This window comes from Hemibagrus wyckioides, linkage group LG14, assembly GCF_019097595.1.
Source record: "Hemibagrus wyckioides isolate EC202008001 linkage group LG14, SWU_Hwy_1.0, whole genome shotgun sequence".
Lineage (NCBI taxonomy): Eukaryota > Metazoa > Chordata > Actinopteri > Siluriformes > Bagridae > Hemibagrus > Hemibagrus wyckioides.
In genome coordinates, this window is record NC_080723.1 from 11,545,931 (window position 1) to 11,560,476 (window position 14,546).

Below are 14,546 nucleotides of genomic sequence, written 5' to 3' on the forward strand. Positions count from 1 at the left end.
CAAGGATTCTTTCACAGCACATTTTTATGAGTTTATTAAACGGACATATGAAAACAATTTTAAACTGTTTGTTTACAATTTCAGCACACACACACACACACACACACACACAAACACCTTTCCACTGTATGATCAAATGTGTGTTGGACTCCTTTTGCTCTTATAAAAACTTTCTTTGAAGGTTTTGTGTTTGAGTTCATTCAGTTACAGGAGCATTAGTGAGGTCAGACGCCAATGTCACATGATGAGACCTGGTGTACAGTCAGGGTTCACATTCAACCCAAAGTCTTCTACTTCAACCTTAAACACCGTGTTGTGATGGAGCTCGCTTTGGAAACAGGGCCATTGTCATACTGGAACAGATTTTGGGATCTATCGCTTACTTCCAGTAAGAGGAAATTGTAACGCTGCAGCTCGATAAAAACTCTCTTGTTTTTCTGCTTGTCTGTTGTGTTATATGTACAGGATCCTAACCAAGTCAAATACCTGTATGTACAACATTCTGGCTATTAAACAGATTCTGAAGGCATCCTTTATAGTGTAGCTTGGGCATGATTTACATGAAACCATATACAATCAGAAAATGGTTGAAACACAGTGGCAATTTCAGTGCACTTTTCTGGTTCCAGTTTAAGTTAGGAATCAGTGAACACAAGACTGTTGTATGCTTCAGGAGAGGCCAAGTTTGTTCAGCAGACATGTGGGAGGAGCTGATTTAGCAGCACAGCCATACCAACAGTCACACAGTGGAAAACCTGACAGGAGGGAGACTACAAAGAAATACGTATGCGTGTCTTGTATTAAATAATTGGCTCTTTAAAATATTAAAAGCACAGCCTATAAACGGCCAGCACCATTAGTGTGATTTGTGCATTCTGGCACCTGGGAGAAGTCTCCATCCTCTCCTATGGGTGTGTGTCAGCTTAATTAAGACTGAGCAGAGGTTGTAGGAGTCTCTGTCTCTAGGCCCACTCTCTTCAAGGACTCTGTGTACTTCCTTTTCCCCAGATTTACTATATCCTCCACTTCCTCAGCAAGGTCCCGTCTTCCACTCTCAATTAAAGCATCGATCAGCCGTGGGACCGCCCCAGTTCCCGCCTTCTCCTGCCCTCTCGCCCAATGGAAGAGCATCTCTAACACCATGGCTCCTAGGTTATCTCTGAAAAACACACATCAAGATCAGTGTTTTCCCAGCTGTATGGTGTGGGGCTGAATGTGCACAGCCAGTGTGGTGCATTCAGATATTCATTAATTGCGTGATTAATGTGTGCTAAATGTCAGATTAGACATGAGTATGTAATTAGCATAGTAACATCCGGGCAGGATGTAGGTGTTTAAGCATTGGTTGAGCTAAGATGAAGTAGGTTGAGTCCTGAAATACAGATTTAACGATTCAAATGCTGTATATTAAATGTAGCTATCTAAGCTGCTTCAAAATGAAACTATTAATCAGAGAAATGCAGCTGGCTACATTACAAGCTACAAAGCAAACATAGCTTAACCATATCAGCCCTTGATGTGCACATTTCTGATCGTTACAAAAAAATTTCTGGGTCATATGGTTTACATGAATGCACCCCCATCTAAAACATTTTTGTTACAGTTAGTTTATACTTGTACACTCCACATTATCCAAGACTACTAATAAAGAATTTGATAACAGATTTTATCAAAGTAAAACCGATAATTATTGATGCGGTGGGGTTTTGTGTTATGACATATTTATGGAAGTAGTATTTATGAAAGGATGGAAGGAAAGTCTGGAATTGGAAGTGCTTTGTAACAATCACAAGGCTTCTATAAGTTTATGACAAGCTTTGTTGTTTTGTTTCTTTGTTTTTTGAGAGAGAGAGAGAGAGAGAGAGAGAGAGAGAAAAATGAGAGCGGCTGGTGAGGAAATGACTGTTTATCACATAAGTGAGTAACAGAACTAACTTTTCTCTCGATGATTCACAGCATTAAGTCTGTCTACAAACCGATAAAACATGATCCATGTTGCACATTAATAAATGACACCTTGTAACTGTTGGCAAATTCCCTGTGGTATAAGCCTAAAAACCCCCTCTATATCATGCTGTTATACAAAAAAAAACACACTCCCCCCTGGCGTGCATTATTTTTATATAACATCACACTCTGTTGTGTGTCATTCCTTACACATTGTGTACCAACTGCACACCTCCACTGGGTTCATAAAACTGTAACACTACAATTCTGCTATGGAGAAATGTGCTTCTGGAAAATCTACAGACCTACTTTTGACACTATGAAGATTCTGGAGAGTGAGAAAAAAAAAGACAATGCATTGAGATTCTGTTTGTGTGTGTGTGTGTGTACCACCCCCTGTAGTGTCCAAGATGGCCCACTAATGACTAACAGGGAATAGATTAAACAATAATCCTTGTGCATATTCATGTACTGTCAGCTAAGCCAAACCTACAGCTACTACTCATCAGGTATAACACACATTACACAAACATCCATATAGAAATTGCTTAGTAATATATGTATATAGATGTGTACATATTCCCATTAACATTTGAAGTTTAAATTCTAAATATTAAGGCTCTAATAAAAAAATATGTTCATCTAGTATTCATATTTTGATTAACATATCTAGACAGCATGTGCAGATATTAAATTAGTCTAAGAGCCAGCAGCCACTGAAGCATGATGAACAGAGCTCTCTCTTGTGGCACTCCCTGAGATGCACACCTGTGTTTGAACTGGATGCGATCCAGCTCCTTATAGCTGATGCCCAGGTTGATGCCGATGTTGCGCCAGTCATTGCTGATGCGTAAGGAGATGCCCAGCAAGTTGGTCTCTGTCAAGTAGCCACTTTCAGGATCACCGAGGTTTAGAGGAGGGTACTGCCGTTCTCCATACACACTGCCCTCTTGGTCAGCACCCTGCGTGTTTGACAATATGAGTACGTGACTGTACAGGAAAAGCAGGTGTAAACTGTAGTGAATTTGAGCAGAGAAAACCAAGTTCCACTTAGGTTCCTTTCATTGGTGATGAATCTCTATCCTAATCTATCCAGAACCATTAGCACAAAAACAATATATATATATTTTTTTAAACCAGTATGTATGTATTCACTCTTACAGGCAGTCTAAGGGGGAGTGTAGCCAACCATTGGTTGTCATGGCCTTTCCTTTTCCGAGCCACTTCCTCAGGCAGGTCATTGGGGACCTCGCCTCTGTAGAACGATACCTTAGAAAATAAACATATGTACACATTAGCCCACACACACACACGTTTTGGTTAAGCACATATAATATAATTATTGTGCATAAGTAGGAAGACTGATACATTATCTTTGGATAATAAAGGATCTGCTTGGGACTGTGACAATATAAATGAGATGTAAATTCACATATAAAGTATAGTCTACCACATTCACATATGAAGTATCGTATACAAAACTTTATTGCTTATCTAAACATATTGGTCTGGTCTGAAATCTCAGCTGTGCCCAGTAAACAACAACTAGAAACACAGTCCAGACCATTTACACTCACCTGTCCTCGAACAGTTCCCTCTTGTTGCTGTGTCGGGGACACATGTACTTCTTTTATGTTCTTCAGGTGAGAATAGAAAGTGAAAGCCAGTCTACCCTCTCTGCAGTCTGGACGATCTGACAGAACATAATCATATCATGTTTGTTTTATTCTAAATGTTATACAAAACATGGGCACTAATTAACTTGGGCATCTGTCCCTAATGAACAGGAGCCTGTTTGTAGGACCGCTAAGGATCTTTTAGTGTTATTAGATGCTTCAACCGAGATCCCATCAAGATGGAAATATATGCTAATTCAAACATAATGACTATCACAAATCACTAAGAAACCAACACTGAAATTCAACATGAAGGAAAGAAAATGATAAAAGAAACATAAATGGAATTACATATACAAGAATTAACAACAATTACAGACATGCACAGTACATAGTATGCTTTGAATTTAGTGATAAAATAATCACAAATTAATTGTCTTAGATAAAAAAAAAACTGAAGTGTGCATAAATACTGGAGTTACACTAGCTACCAAGCTCTTGAGGGAAAACGCTGCAGCTTGTTTGTAACATGCAGACACTACAAAAACTTACTTGCACGCTTTCATATTAATTGCTGTATATACCATGTCTTCATGTGCGTTCAGTTAATAAAAGAAAGTTCAAAACACCTTTAAAACTGTCAATTGTTTCATATTCATATGCTGACCAGCTCAACACCTAACAATGTACACTGGTGTTAGTTAAAATAGGAAGGTCTAACAGAAAAAGTATAATGTCTGGCAAGTTATAGATAGTAATAACAATAACAGTCTACAGCGTGTGTGTGCACGTAATCTAATCTACATCTACTAAAGCAGAAGAGATTTATAAGCTATTTATATATATACACATGCTACCCAACCCAGAAATCCCCTAACCAATACCAATACACACCAATAACCAATTACAAACACAGACAAATAAGAATACTCTTAACAGTCTGGTTTAATAGCTATACATTAGTGTGTATGTGGAGAATGTGGAGTGTGTGTGTGTGCACACCAGAAACGATGTCGATGCCTCTCTCAAAACCAGCAAAGAACTGCTCTCCTTCCAACAGGTTACAAACATCTGAAGGCTGAGGACCATCATACTGCTCTGATAGAGAGGATAACCTACAGTCAATCTGCACACGCATGCACACACACACACACGCACACACAATGGGTCACTCAAAAAAATTTGAACTGTCACAATTTATAGGCAGTCACAATTTATGTTTTCTGTATATCATGAGTTGTGTTATAATTCCTCCAGTCTTACTCACAAGCTGGACAATCAGGAAATTATTCACATTACCATAGCAACCTCAGCAAAAAAGAACTGTGAATTGTCACACTGATGGCTAAAATGACCAAACAACATATTATATGGTTTTGAGGTTTTACAAACTTATGAAGAACCTACAAAGAGCCCTAGAAAGTATCATATCATATCATATAAGCAGGTAAACACAGGTAGATTATTTTGAGTATTGGCACACACAAAGGCACACCTTATCTGAAGGCAGACACTGCAGTAACACTTGTGTGAGGTCTGTTTTTCTCTGCAGCACCAGAAACTGAACCCTGAACTGCTTTAGCCGGTGGTACACTTTCCTCACCACTCCACTAATGCAGCTGTGAGTAGTGTACCATAGCCAGTACCTAAATAAAAACACATATAGATGTTCACAAGTCTCCCCAAACCATTAATAATTGCCAGTTTCTATCTCAAACATTCATACATTTAAAGGTTGTGTAACTGTGAAACAATATACAGTAACTGAGTTAAAGCAGGAGAATGTAATTGGACACTTTTTAAAGACTAATTCTAAGGGAAGGGGCCACAAGGCATTTTTCGCACAGATTGGCTTTACTTCTTTACATCCTAATAAAAAAAAAAAGTTTGTTGATTTATGTCAAAAATATTTCATCACCAAAATTATCAATGTTATTTTACACTGCTGCATTGAACAGTATAAACATATGTGCACGGTCTCATGACTCACCATGAGAAATGTGTGACAGAAAAGATGGCATAGAGATGTGTGATGTATAGAGACACCTGAGCAGTGACATCAGTCCAGGTGTGAGCCACAGGGTCACCATGCAGCAGGTGCAGCCTAGACATATCCACTGTATGTCCTAAATCACACACACACACACACACACAATTAATCCTTACCTAGCTGAACAGGGGAAAGAGAAAAGAAACAGAGAGGTAGTCTATGCACCAGTAAGTCCAGGTGGAAGAGGGATCTGCACTTTGACTGGCTGGAGGAAGTGCATGCTGGGAGTTTGGGAGAGGCAGAGGAGAGGACTAGCACTGGCGTGTGAGTCTCCAGTCAGATCCTGTACCACAGACTGTGCTACCTGCAGCACCTGGGTATAGCAAAGAATTTATCATTATAACATATTGAGACCTACCTAGAGACAGCTTATGGACTATTCAGAATATGGACGCTGATAAAACATGGAGTTTTCTGTTTTAGTAAGCTTACATCTATGTAAAATGGTTCAACTTTATATCTTGAATAACATCTGGGTTTGGTATGGAATTAAATATGTTCTGCACATTGATGTTACACAGGCACTCACGCATACACTCACTCACTCACACTCACTCACTCACACTCACTCACTCACTCACACTCACTCACTCACTCACTCACTCACTCACTCACTCACTCACACTCACTCACTCACACTCACTCACTCACACTCACTCACACATACTCACTCACTCACACTCACTCACTCACATTCACTCACTCACACACTCACTCACTCATACTCACTCACTCACATTCACTCACTCACACACTCACTCACTCATACTCACTCACTCACATTCACTCACTCACACACTCACTCACTCATACTCACTCACTCACATTCACTCACTCACATTCACTCACTCATACTCACTCACTCACATTCACTCACTCACATTCACTCACTCACATTCACTCACATTCACTCACTCATACTCACTCACTCACATTCACTCACTCACACATACTCACTCACTCATACTCACTCACTCATTCACTCACTCACATTCACTCACATTCACTCACTCACATTCACTCACTCACATTCACTCACTCACACTCACTCACTCACTCACTCATTCACTCACTCACACATACTCACTCACTCATACTCACTCACTCACTCACATTCACTCACTCACATTCACTCACTCACACTCACTCACTCACATTCACTCACTCACACATACTCACTCACTCATACTCACTCACTCACATTCACTCACTCACACTCACTCACTCACACTCACTCACTCACATTCACTCACTCACACTCACTCACTCACACTCACTCACTCACTCATACTCACTCACATTCACTCACTCACATTCACTCACTCACACTCATTCACTCACTCACATTCACTCACTCTCACTCACTCACATACTCACTCACTCATACTCACTCACTCACATTCACTCACTCACACTCATTCACTCACTCACATTCACTCACTCACACTCACTCACTCACATACTCACTCACTCATACTCACTCACTCACATTCACTCACTCACACTCACTCACTCACACATACTCACTCACTCATACTCACTCACATTCACTCACTCATACTCACTCACTCACATTCACTCACTCACATTCACTCACACTCACTCACTCACACATACTCACTCATACTCACTCACATTCACTCACTCATACTCACTCACTCACATTCACTCACTCACATTCACTCACACTCACTCACTCACACATACTCACTCATACTCACTCACATTCACTCACTCATACTCACTCACTCACATTCACTCACTCACATTCACTCACACTCACTCACTCACACATACTCACTCATACTCACTCACATTCACTCACTCATACTCACTCACTCACATTCACTCACTCACATTCACTCACACTCACTCACTCACTCACACTCACTCACTCACACTCACTCACTCACTCACTCACTCACATTCACTCACTCACTCACTCACTCACTCACTCACACTCACACTCACTCACACATACTCACTCACTCACATTCACTCACTCACTCACTCACTCACTCACTCACATTCACTCACTCACTCACTCACTCACTCACATTCACTCACATTCACTCACTCACTCACTCACTCACTCACACATACTCACTCACTCACACTCACTCACTCACTCACTCACTCACACATACTCACTCACTCATACTCACTCACATTCACTCACTCACACTCACTCACTCACATTCACTCACTCACTCACTCACACATACTCACTCACACATACTCACTCACTCATACTCACTCACATTCACTCACTCACACTCACTCACACTCATTCACTCACTCACATTCACTCACTCACATTCACTCACTCACACTCACTCACTCACTCACATTCACTCACTCACATTCACTCACTCACACTCACTCACTCACACATACTCACTCACTCATACTCACTCACTCACATTCACTCACTCACTCACACTCACTCACTCACTCACTCACACTCACTCACTCATACTCACTCACATTCACTCACTCATACTCACTCACTCACTCACACATACTCACTCACTCATACTCACTTACATTCACTCACTCACATTCACTCACACTCACTCACTCACACATACTCACTCACTCATACTCACTCACATTCACTCACTCACATTCACTCACATTCACTCACTCACATTCACTCACTCACACTCACTCACTCACTCACTCACTCACACTCACTCACTCACACTCACTCACACTCACTCACTCACTCACACTCACACTCACTCACACTCACTCACTCATACTCACTCACATTCACTCACTCACATTCACTCACTCACATTCACTCACTCACATTCACTCACTCACATTCACTCACTCGCTCACTCACACTCACTCACTCATACTCACTCACATTCACTCACTCACATTCACTCACTCACATTCACTCACTCGCTCACTCACACTCACTCACTCACTCACTCACTCACTCACTCACACACTCACTCACTCACTCACACTCACTCACACTCATGCCAGTCCATCAGAAATGGTCAAAAACACTGTTATTTTCTAAAATCAAATTATTAAATGCTACACTGCATTTTACACTGATCCTGATAAAACACTTATTTAAAATGGTGAATGAATGTTTAGTCTGTTCTTCAGGAACAAGCTATTTTAACCATAAATTATAATACATCTAGGTAGTATTTATAAAATTAAATATATCTATGAAAATAATATATAAGTACACATGCCTGGGTATTTCTATATTTGGTACATACATTATACACCTAGCTATATTTAATTTTATAAACACTACTTAGATATATTGTAATTTATGGTTAAAATTGATCAGTCCCTACATAGGGTTCTGTTTAACCAAGGCACACACCTGCAGTGTTACAGCACGCGCATGTGTTGTGCAGTTTGGAGGAAAAGTAAGTTTGATCCCAGGGTCATAGCGAGACACCAGCAGCGCTCCCTCTGGGATAACCGAGCAACAGTCTCTGACAGGACGAGAGACAGCCACAAACCAGGAGAAGTGCGTCACAGTGCAGCATGCTAACTGTATATACACACACACACATATGCATATATATATACATACATAAATGTACAAATTCTAAATTAATAATATATCAATATGAGAATTATAAAGAAATAAGAGTATATTTGGTGATCTGTGTTACCCGGGCAGGTCGGCCCTGTGGCCTACAGCTGTGCTTGTGGCTCCCTCTTCTGGTCCGTGTGGGTAGTGTACTCCAGGAGTGACCATCATACCTGCGCACTATCACCTCTCCTCTACGAGTCCTATGGTAGGGAACACACACTTCTACAGGCTTGGAAAGAATAGAAAGAAAAGACAAATTAGAATAGCCACTAAGAGTGAGAAGTATCTAATTAGTTGTAATATTAATTCTCCAAAACAAAACGAACACCCTTTCATTTCACCTTGTCAAATGTAATACCATGCGGAAGCAGTTCCAAAGGACGACTTAGCAGGAAATCATGCTCCTCAAGCCATATCCACTTCCTGTCCGGTTTTCTCTCCGCCCATTTGAACTGTGTAAAGCTTTTAACACAGCCCCGCGGAAACAAAAGCTCTCCTCCACCAGGGAGAAACACATGACATCCAGCAGAAGACACTGAAAACCTGTGTGAACAAAAAGGGATGTCAAAGAGAGGGGTATTCTATAGTTATATCTAATCATATATAATCATATCTATAATTAAAAGAAAGCATTAAATGTTGTTGTGTTGGAGTTACTTGTGTTTGTTGAAGGCAAGGTGTAACTCTGGTATCAGAGAATCGGTTTGAGCTGTGAGGGACACAAGATCATAATCCTGCATCAAATCACCAGTATGTGTTTTATTAAAAATGTGATATATTAAAGTGACTAACTAGCGTATGTGGGACTTCATGAAACATGACATATCATTAGAGTCAAATGTTGCACAACCTGCTGGTGCAGGAGGGAGTGGTGGGGGGGTGGGGGGTCGGCCCAGTGGATTATTTCGTACATCAAGTCTGGTTAGCTCAGGGAGAGATTTCAAAGCCTCTGGGATGATCCGCAACTCATTACTGTGGATCGCCAGCACCCTCAATGAGTATAAAGAACCTACGCAGGACAAAAAAAAATCATCATGTTTCCCTCCTTTTACCCCATAATGACTGTCATCATTGTGAAGAGGACATACAGGCACATTCCAATATCACACAAGGATACATTTTAACTATTTTGCCTCTAGATTATTTGCTAAATTGTGAATAGACCGTCTTATTTAGATCCAATTCTATTTCCTCACCCAATGTCTCAGGCAGCTCTCGAAGCCTATTGGAAGAGAGCTCCAGAGTGAGTAGGTTTTTCAGCCGGCCAAGCTCATCAGGCAAATTTATCAGCTGGTTAAATGACACGTCCAGTTCCTGTAGTTCATCCAAAAGACCAAGCTGTGAAGGTAGAGTCTCCAGTTTATTTCCCAGCAAGCTGAGACGGCGCAGGGCCACCAGGCCATCCACCTCTGCAGGCAGGCTGATCAGAAGGTTATGGCAGAGGAGGAGCTCGGAGAGGTGACAGAGAGAGAACAGGCAGGCTGGGAGAGAAGAGAGGCGATTGAAGGAGAGATCCAGGTGGACAAGTAGGGAGCAACAGGAGAACGTGGGAGGAAGAGAGGTCAACAGGCCAGGGAGGGGGTCACCTTGGGCATCGTAGAAGCGGTGACCTAGGGGAACAAGAACATGATGGTCTCTATCTTATAGTTATGAAGTGCATCAGTGAAATACATGCAATCATTTTGCAATAAAACACATAGCATTACATTTCAAAAATCAGATATCATTAGTACTTTTATAACCATTTAAAAGTAGATGATTGCATGCTATAATTTATTTTGTACCAAAAGTTTCAGTTCCACTTTCCCCATTAAATAATTAATTTAACATAAAATAAAAGTAATATTAAAATGTGTCACTACTACTTCACAAAACAATGAATCTTGAAATTGCCTTCCAGTATTGCCCTCTTAATCAGTTACCTAACATTACATAGATCAGTCAAATTAAAAACATGAACATGTGTGTGTGTACCTCGAATAGCTAATGAGCGCAACTGAGTGAGATGAGGGAGAACACTGAGTGCATCTCCCACTACTTCCTCATCCTCTGAGCCCAGCCGGACATACTGTACCAGCTTCATCTGCTCTGGAGCACTCTCCCACAGAGCGGGCATCACTGCACCCCCACGCTGATACACGTCCAACACCAGTCTCCCGTCCGCTAAGACTGCATCCCATTTCAGTGAAGGCATGAAAGAGACTGGAGATGAGGAAGAGAGAGACAAAGTGGACAGGAGAGCAGGGGGAGAGGGACATGAGGAAGAAGACGAGCTGCAAGAGAGAGATGTACAGGCATCGAAAGCTTTTCCATTTCCATGTCCTTGAAATTGAGTTGACACTGATCCTTTCCGTGCCACATCAGGACTGCACTCCAGTTCATCCACACCTTCTACAGATTGTCGCTGATCCAGATCTGACATTGTCCCAGGTTGTTCAAGATCCCTTTCCACAGTCATCACTTCCATGACTCTTGTATAATCTTGTCTTTCCTCGTCCCGTGCCCTGGTGTCTCCTTCCTCTCTCTCCATCATCTCTTTTCTTTTGGATTGCAAAGCAAGTGAGCAGGACTGAGACAGTCAGACTGGGAGTGTCAAAACATAAATGTGACACTTCGTCTCTTTCTCCTGCGCCATGACTGAGATTGAATCACATCACCAAACTGGCCCATGCTGAGATATCCTAGTCCAGGCAAGCCCATGCCTGCCAGGAGATGGAAGGTGTAAATTGAAAAAGCCAGATATAATAACAGATGTTTCTCAACTCAGTGTACTGGCTTAGTGAAATGCAATGGAGTATAAAATGTAAAGCCAGGTCCTTATTGTGATATCCAGTATAATTTTACATTTACAATGTGATGGACAGGGAAGTTTTGTTTATTTCTGAATATAAAATAAGCAGTGGTGTTTTGAGTTTAATTCACTGTCTAGGTAATATCAGCACTCATCAGCACTGTCTTGCTAAGAAAAAAGTTTTAAGCTAGCAAACGTTAGCCAGCTAGCCAAATAAACAACCTGTCAAAACTCATACAGTGTCGCGGTGGATTTAGGGCAAAACACCAAAACGTCCGTCGTCAAAAAGGTAAACAAATACCTCAATAAAATACCTGAGTGAATGTGAGTAAGTGTTTATAGCTTAAGGTTTAAAAAATACCACATTTCCAGCTAGTTCCTTATCAGAGCACTTTTCCCCACTTTTTCATATTTGCACGCGCGGAACTTGAAGGGCGAGGCGGAGCATGGGTTCTTAAAGAGACAGTCCAGTGTTTCACTTCAGTCCAAATATTCTCTGGGAGATTCAGATGATGTGTAATTGCCAAGCCAATGTTTATGCTGGCCTGAAAAAAGCAGCTTTATTATTATTATTATTATTATTATTATTATTATTATTATTATTGTGATAGAAAAATATCAGCGAGAATCAAGGAGTAGGTGTACAAGACAGTGGTGAGACCAGCCATGCTGTATGGTATAGAGACAGTGTCACTGAGGAAGAGACAGGAGTCAGAGCTGGAGGTAGAAGAGCTGAAGATGTTGAGGTTCTCTTGGGGAGTGACCAGGTTGGACAGGATTAGGATCGAGTACATCAGAGGGATGGCTCATGTCGGACGTTTGGGGGACAAAGTTAGGGAGGCCAGATTAAGATGGTTTGGACATGTTCAGAGGAGGGAGAGTGAGTATATTAGTAGGAGAATGTTGGACATGGAGCTGCCAGGAAGGAGGCAAAGAGGAAGGCCAAAGAGGAGGTATATGGATGTAATAAATGAGGATATGAAGCTAGTGGGTGTAAGTGTTGGGGATGCAGAAGATAGGGATAGGTGGAAAGAGATGTGGTGACCCCTGAAGGAAAAGCTGAAAGAAGAAGAAGATTATTATTATTATTATTATTATTGTTATTAAACCCAAAATATTGAAACAAGGTGTCTCCAGCACTTCACTCTTCTTCTGAGAAGCTCGCCTAAAGGTTCACAGAATATGTACAAAATTGATTGAATCAAATTAATTCAATGAACCTGTATAAATTTCATCCCAATCAAACTCACAGACACCCAGCCCCTTTCCTTTATTGTACCGAATCTGACTCCCCGGACGAATCCCGGTTTTAATCCAGCCTTTCACACACAGCTAGCACCCAGATTGTACATGGAAGCATCATATAAACTTAAATCAATGAGAAAAATTAAAGTAGTTCGGATAAAATATAAAGAAAAAACACATGGCAGATGCTTTTAACTTTGGAACAGTGTTAGGAGTAAAGCTACAATGCTGCCAAAGTCAAACTGGTGAATGAATCTATCCTGCTGCACGAAGATGCAAGATGAGTGTGCTGTAGACATTTCTTATTAGTGCAGCTGGTGTTTTGGAGTAAAGTACTTTTTAATATTTCCAATGGCACATGCATATGAATGCCATAAAAATACTATTTAATCACATAAAGTCTAATCTTCAGAATTAATATTACCTTCAATATCAAAATCCCCCCCCCTTTTTTTACACTGATCTTGTTTACACTTTAAATATTTTATAAATACTTTAAATATTTATAACTGTTCACTTTTGATTATTTAAATACACAGGTCACTTTAATTAAATGTGTCTGAATCAGGTGTTCCAATCACTTCCATGGCCACAGGTGTATAAAATCAAGCACCTAGGCATGCAGACTGTTTTTACAAACATTTGTGAAAGAATGGGTCGCTCTCAGGAGCTCAGTGAATTCCAGCGTGGAACTGTGATAGGATGCCACCTGTGCAACAAATCCAGTCGTGAAATTTCCTCGCTCCTAAATATTCCACAGTCAGCTGTCAGCTGTATTATAAGAACGTGGAAGTGTCTGGGAACGACAGCAACTCAGCCACGAAGTGGTAGGCCACGTAAACTGACGGAGCGGGGTCAGCGGATGCTGAGGCGCATAGTGCGAAGAGGTCGCCAACTTTCTGCAGAGTCAATCGCTACAGACCTCCAAACTTCATGTGGCCTTCAGATTAGCTCAAGAACAGTGCGCAGAGAGCTTCATGGAATGGGTTTCCATGGCCGAGCAGCTGCATCCAAGCCATACATCACCAAGTGCAATGCAAAGCGTCGGATGCAGTGGTGTAAAGCACGCCGCCACTGGACTCTAGAGCAGTGGAGACGCGTTCTCTGGAGTGACGAATCGCGCTTCTCCATCTGGCAATCTGATGGACGAGTCTGGGTTTGGCGGTTGCCAGGAGAACGGTACTTGTCTGACTGCATTGTCCCAAGTGTAAAGTTTGGTGGAGGGGGGATTATGGTGTGGGGTTGTTTTTCAGGAGCTGGGCTTGGCCTCTTAGTTCCAGTGAAAGGAACTCTGAATGCTTCAGCATACCAAGACATTTT

At 41.2% G+C, this 14,546-nt stretch overlaps 1 protein-coding gene across 3 annotated transcripts; it reads right to left on the minus strand.

Annotated features, from left to right (window-relative positions):
- Positions 1–19: 19 nt before the first annotated feature.
- Positions 20–12,404, minus strand: pidd1 (p53-induced death domain protein 1). 3 transcript variants are annotated; one of them, XM_058407933.1, is made up of 16 exons: positions 12,343–12,403; positions 11,165–11,892; positions 10,387–10,800; positions 10,041–10,199; positions 9,848–9,899; positions 9,532–9,733; positions 9,270–9,419; positions 8,972–9,145; positions 5,779–5,926; positions 5,554–5,689; positions 5,059–5,209; positions 4,566–4,689; positions 3,525–3,640; positions 3,109–3,216; positions 2,716–2,909; positions 20–1,159 (listed from the first exon to the last, which is right to left on the minus strand). In XM_058407933.1, the coding sequence occupies exons 2-16, from the start codon at positions 11,721–11,723 to the stop codon at positions 928–930; spliced, it is 2,919 nt and encodes a 972-aa protein (XP_058263916.1). In that variant the 5' UTR covers positions 11,724–11,892; positions 12,343–12,403; the 3' UTR covers positions 20–927. The 3 variants fall into 3 exon arrangements, with proteins under 3 accessions (XP_058263916.1, XP_058263917.1, XP_058263915.1); XM_058407934.1 differs by having other exon boundaries at positions 12,296–12,402; XM_058407932.1 differs by having other exon boundaries at positions 11,165–12,404.
- Positions 12,405–14,546: the final 2,142 nt, after the last annotated feature.

Bases quoted from the DNA above. Each gene is read 5' to 3' on its own strand.
- pidd1 (XM_058407932.1), bottom strand. From the start codon at position 11,723: ATGATGGAGAGAGAGGAAGGAGACACCAGGGCACGGGACGAGGAAAGA. The intron at 10,801-11,164 runs GTACACACACAC...TTGTTCCCCTAG, and splicing joins GCGCTCATTAGCTATTCGAG to GTCACCGCTTCTACGATGCC. The intron at 2,910-3,108 runs GTAAGAGTGAAT...TCAAACACGCAG, and splicing joins CACTCCCCCTTAGACTGCCT to GGTGCTGACCAAGAGGGCAG.